Here is a 5,759-nt window from a genome sequence, read left to right as displayed (position 1 = left end):
TGACTTAAAGTTGTAATTTCAGAAATAAGATCAAAAACATGAAACCAGTCTGGGACCAGTTTATTGCTGTTGATTGCTACACTGAGACAGGAACGAAGAATGGATGGGAGGAGGATGTCGAGAGCAGCACAATGGCAAGTCAACGTGCACCACATTCAGAAGTACGGGCATGGTAACCCCAGAACAGCTGATGTGTGTGCCAGCAAGCCCAGCTCGGGCCGAGCTGGGGTGCAGGTCCCCTAACCGCAGAACCGATCTACTGCATGTGATGCCGCAGCCCCCAAACCGGTGAAAAGTGTTAAAGGAGCTTGGACCCGGGAGTGACTGACTTGGTGGAAACTTCTAGGGGAATAAGTAGGTGCCTAAGGTTCTCCGGCCGTACAAGGGGACTTGTGCCAGTAGTGCTTCAGCTGTGCTTCTAGAAATCATCGTCCCCATTATCTCTCCTGATGTGTTTTATTATCTAGAAGAATTGCCCCATCTCCAGGAGACAACGCTACCCGCCCTGCGGGGTCCCTACAGCCGCCTCCTCAGGGGCCGGGGGCGGTCGGAGCTGGGGGGGGCCCGCGGCTCACCTGAGGCGGCGGCGGTGGCCACGCCTCTCCCTGCTGTGTCTTTAAAGCCCTCCTCCTCCTCTTCCTCCTCCTCTCCATCCCTCCATCCTTGCCTTGCCGCTGCCGCTCGTAGCCACCGGGCTCTGCCTCGCCCGCCTTCTCTCCCCACCCTCCCTATCCCCGCTGCCAGCCATGGCCGACATGAAGACTGGCCTCTTCGCCAAAAACGTCCAGAAACGCCTCAACCGCGCCCAGGAGAAGGTGCGCTCCGGGGCGGGGGAACCGCTGGGAAGGGGCGGAGGGGGAAGAAGGGTGCGGCGGCGGTGCCCGGGGTCCGCGAGAGGATGCGGCTCCGCTCGCGTCCAGCGCCCGCCGCTGCGGCTTCCCCTCTCCTTGCCCGCGGGGGCGCCGGGCCGGGGCCGGGGCCGGCGGTGTTATTACGTAACTGACCCATTTCACCGCGCCCGCGCTGCCCCTGCGCCCCGCCGGCCATTCGCCCCCCGCGGGGATGCGGCGCTGCGGGTGCTGGCGGCGGCTGCCGCAGGCCCGAACCGGCCGCCGCTCCCTCGCCCTTGAGGCGGCGCGGGGCTGCCCGCGGGAGTGGCACCGCACCGCACCGCACCGCGGGCGGGGAAGCGCGGGCTCGGTTCGCCTCGCTTCACCGCCCGCCGCCAGCCCTCCTAAGAGGATTGCCTTTCCTTTAATACCCGCGCCGGCTCATCCCCGGCTGCGGCGATCCGCCTTGCTGCAGCCGCGGCGTGACAGGCACCGCTGCGTGTGATGACGGGAGCCCGCGGGGGCCGGGGTGCTGGCGCGGCCCGCTGCTTCCTCAGCGGCTGCTGCGGTTCTGGGGAGCTTCTCGGGATGTCGTGAGGCTGGTCGAAATGTTCTGCAGCTGACAGCGTGTACTGCTTTGGAAAGTCGGTACCGATTTTAGCCTGGAAATGAACAACGGGAGAAGTCGGGGAGAATTTGCAGGAGTTTCTGACCAAAGACGAGAGCCTTATTGGCCACTGTTTGTTTTGTTCATCTTCATTAATGAAAGCTGATAGCTGTATAAATGTTCTGCACAAATAGCTCCTGTGAAGCTGTTGGGTGTCTCAAAACAGGATCATAGATACAGATATTAGGCCCAGCAGAAAAGCGCTTGTCTATGACTGTATATAGCAGCCGTGTCTGCTGTTAGTACAGTTTGCAATAAAGCTGTTCCCAGCATGAATTTTGCAGACATAGTTGTCAGTAAGTGTTGCGAGTCATCCCTTTCGAGGGCTAATAAAGCCTTTATACCCCTCTAGCACATATCCTGTACTGCTATGTACTTTGGTAATAGGGCTCTGGAGAATTAAGAGAGATTCTTTTATGAGCATATTTCTTATATTTCATTGCCTATAAATCCTCACTTTCTTTTTGGTCACACATTGAATTCTGTGGAGCTCCAGTGGCATAAAAAATGCAACAATTAATACGTACAAAAGTCATACATAATTGTGTTATTATTTAAGAATCTAATAGTTGAGGCTGTCACAGACTAGTGATTAATTTTCCCATTCAAATACTCCTGTATAGCTCACCAGGTTATAAAGTACTAGACTTCTCAACACTAAAGTCATGATGCATTTCCATTCTTGCAGGCTTGGACTGCAACTGCTTTCAAGTAAAACACATATACACTCTTTACTAGTTCAAAGAGATCTGATGATTTTATGGTGTGAGTTGACTTGAGTTGGTAGTTGGAGTAGAAGCCTAAAAATATTGTTTGTTTCCTTGTGTCTTTGTCAGTTATGATTAACCATCTGGAAAAGCACTGGTGCAAGTCTTAATCACATTTACTGCTTCAGGCTGTGTCTGTTCCAATGTGGGGGTCCTGCTCACAGAAATGTGTCCGCATACCAGGTAGAGCACCTTAATGTGAGTACCTGAGGTACCCTGTACCTCTCAAAGACTGCTCATGCACCAGCCCCAGGACACGTACCTTGATCCTGATGGGTGCCTTGGGTGCAAATCGAAGATGCTGTTGGGCTCTGATAGATGGTCTGCTCTACCTCCACTTTGGTGATCGACCATGCTAACAAGGGGAGAATTTGTCTGGTTTGATCTTCATGTATTGCAGTTAGGCATCTGGCAATTTTGGCTTCTTTATAGTATCTGTGGTGGTAATTTCTTATGTCAGTGGTCTAAAAGTTGATTATTTACAAGATGTTAGTGGCCTTACACAGGGTAGGTTGTAGTACCAGTGGTTGGACACAGAACAGGGCACAGGATCATGTAGCTCTGTATCCATGCCTCCTCCTTCCTGGCACATGTATTGTTATTGCATGAGCTGTGCATGTGTACTCTTTCATGTCTACATGTCTGGTTAGCTTTGAGTTCCTTTCTGTCTATACAACAAAAAATCCTTCATTATTTTTGCTAAAACTTTACTCAAAAAAAAAAGGTTCCCAAATGGGAATGATTGAGTTTTGTTTATTTGTTTTGGTACTTGATGACAACAAGTAAATTTTATTGAGGAGATGAAAATGTATGATTTGTCTGATTCTTGATGGTGTGAATAGGATGGCATTGTGACAGGTGTGTAATATCACACTGGCTTAAAGAGATTTTAAATACACTGACTTGTTTTTATCTTGATGCTTCTATCGGATTTGTGCACCTTCAGTTTACTGACTGTGTCCTTATAGATCAATGTTTTTATAAAGCATTTTCACACCATTTTCTATTATTTATTGAAGCAACATATGTATTAAAAACATGGAGTGGCTCTAAGACATAGACCTTCATTTTGGATTTCAGTAAAGCTTTTGATACTGTCTCTCACAGGATCCTGCTGGATGAAATGTCCAGCCCACAGGTGGATAAACACAGCATGCAGTGGATGAGCAAGTGGCTCATGCGTTGGTATCAAAGCGTTTCAGTGAGTGGGGTGACAGACTGGTGAGCTCTCACTAGTGGGGTTCTACATGGCTTCATCCTCAGCCCAGTGCTCTTCAACATCTTCACAAATTACTTGGATGCAGGACTGTAAGGGATACTAAGAAAGTTCACAGATAATAGAAAACTGGGAGGAGCTGTTGACTCTGTTGAAAGCAGAGAGGGCCTGAAGAGAGACCTTGGCAAATCAAAGGGCTGGGCAATCACCAACCATATGAAGTTCAGCAAGAGAAAGTGCCAGATTCTGCACTTGGGATGGGACAACCCTGGATGTACAGACAGACAGACTGGGGAACAAGATGCTGGAGAGCAGCACCACAGAAAGGGACCTGGGGGTCCTGGCTGACGAAAAGTTAAATGTGAGTCAGCAGTGCCCGCACAGCCAGGAGGGCCAACCATGTCCTGGGTGCATCAGGCACAGCATCAGCAGCCAGGCAAGGGAGGGGATTGTCCCGCTCTGCTCTGCACTGGTGCAGCTTCACCTCGAGTCCTGTGTGCAGTTTGGGTGCCACAATATAAGAAAAATATTAAGCTATTATAGAGCACTCTAAAAGAGAGTTAACAAAGGTCATGAAGGGCCTTGAGGGGAAGCTTTGAGTATGAGGAGCGGCTGAGGTCACTTGGTCTCTTCAGCCTGGAGAAGAGATTGAGGGGAGACCTTATAGCAGTCTGCAACTTATTCATAAGGGGAAGAAGGGTAGACACTGATCTTTTCTCTGTTGTGCCCAGTGACAGGACCCGAGGGAATGGCCTGAAGTTGTGTCAGGGGAGTTTAGGTTGGATATTAGAAAAAGGTTCTTCCCCAGAGGGTGGTGGTTGGGCACTGGAACAGGCTACCCAGGGAAGCGATCACAGCACCAAGCCTGACAGAGTCCAAGAAGCATTTGGACAATGCTCTTGGGTTCATGGTGTGACTCTTGGGGATGGTCCTGTGCAGGGCTGAGAGTTGGACTCAGTTATTGTTGTGGGTCCCATCCAACTCAGTTTATTCTGTGATTCTCTGATTCATTTATGGAAAATATTTTTCTAATGATGTTATCATTATCTTCAGTTCCTTGCTGTCTAGGAGAAATTTTAGTTGTACAGTGTAGGTAGTGTGTGTGTCTTGGCACTATTTCTATGACAAAAGCTAAATAACCAGAAAATCTCATATTGGGCAAATCTCTGTCTTGCGTTAGAAGTGTTAAATCTGAGAGTTATATGGAAATAATAATTGGACACTCTATTTTTCACATCATCCAGGTGATGGTGCTTTATGTGGTACCACGTGCCCTGGCACCCTGATTTTGAAACAATGAATGTGCCATCTATTAAAATACTCTGGTCATCACATTTCTTCAATGATTTTTGCCCCAAAATGCAGGAAGTATGGACATGCTGAGCCTGCATTATCTGTTAAAATCTGCCAAAAGTCAGCTGAAGAATCTGGATTAAAGTTTTAAAAAGACCAGATTGATTTAGGAGACTACATCCCAGCCATAAAAGTTAATGAAATGCCAATGTGTTTAAAATGAAACCAGAACAGATGTTTTGGTAGCCAAGGCTGACTGAGTCAATTCTAAGGACAAGATTACTTGAATGAAAAGGCTGAATTTGTATCCCCAGGTTTATCTGGAAAATTCCGTTTAAGCTGATAACCCAATGTATAACACTTGTTATCTCCTTGTCCTCTCTTCTATAACCCAACAACTCTAGTTGAATAGGATAGTGCAGCTGGAAGAGACCTACAATGACCATCTAGTCCCACTGACTGAGCACTTCAGGGCTGACCAAAGTTAAAGCATGGCTTTAAGGGTACTGTCCAAATGCCTCTTCAACACTGAGAGGCATGGCTGGGGGATGCATCAGCCACCTCTCCAGGAAGCCTATTCCAGGTTTTGGCCACCCTCTGGGTAAGGAAGTGTTTCCTCATGTCAAGTCTGAACTTCCCCTGATGGGCACAACTTTGAACTATTGCCCATGTGTCCTGGCACTGGGAGAGGACGAAGAGCTCAGCACCTCCCTCACCACTTCCCCTCCTCAGGAAGCTGTAGAGAGCAGTGAGGTCACCCCTCAGCCTCATCCTATCCAGACCAGACAAGCCCAGTGCTCTCAGCTGCTTCCCAGAGCACATTCCTGCCAGCCCCTTCCCCTCCCTGCTTTGGTGCCCTTCTCAGGACACGTTCAAGTACCTTCACATCCTTTTTAAACGATGGGCCCAGAACCGCACACAGTGCTCGAGGTGAGGCTGTGCCAGTGCTGAATTCAGCAGGATAATCCCCTCTCTTGGCTGGCTGG

At 49.2% G+C, this 5,759-nt stretch overlaps 1 protein-coding gene across 6 annotated transcripts in view; it reads left to right on the top strand.

The window, feature by feature from the left end:
* Nucleotides 1-617: 617 nt before the first annotated feature.
* Nucleotides 618-5,759, top strand: part of AMPH (amphiphysin) — a 142,760-nt gene continuing 137,618 nt past the window's right edge. For 4 of the 6 annotated variants that reach the window (XM_042043152.1, XM_042043154.1, XM_042043153.1 and 1 more), the window contains exon 1: nucleotides 618-815. In XM_042043152.1, coding sequence (XP_041899086.1) covers nucleotides 747-815 — 69 coding nt within the window. In that variant the 5' untranslated portion in view covers nucleotides 618-746. The remainder of the gene's footprint in view (nucleotides 816-5,759) is intronic. The other 2 variants (XM_042043156.1, XM_042043157.1) reach the window with 2 other exon arrangements.

The sequence above is a fragment of the Corvus kubaryi genome, unplaced genomic scaffold (assembly GCF_017639235.1).
Source record: "Corvus kubaryi isolate FWS band 111438036 unplaced genomic scaffold, C.kubaryi_AGA036_p1.0 37398, whole genome shotgun sequence".
NCBI classification, from domain to species: Eukaryota; Metazoa; Chordata; class Aves; order Passeriformes; family Corvidae; genus Corvus; species Corvus kubaryi.
Note: the sequence above shows the minus strand (reverse complement) of the source record. Positions and strands in the feature narration are given on the sequence as shown.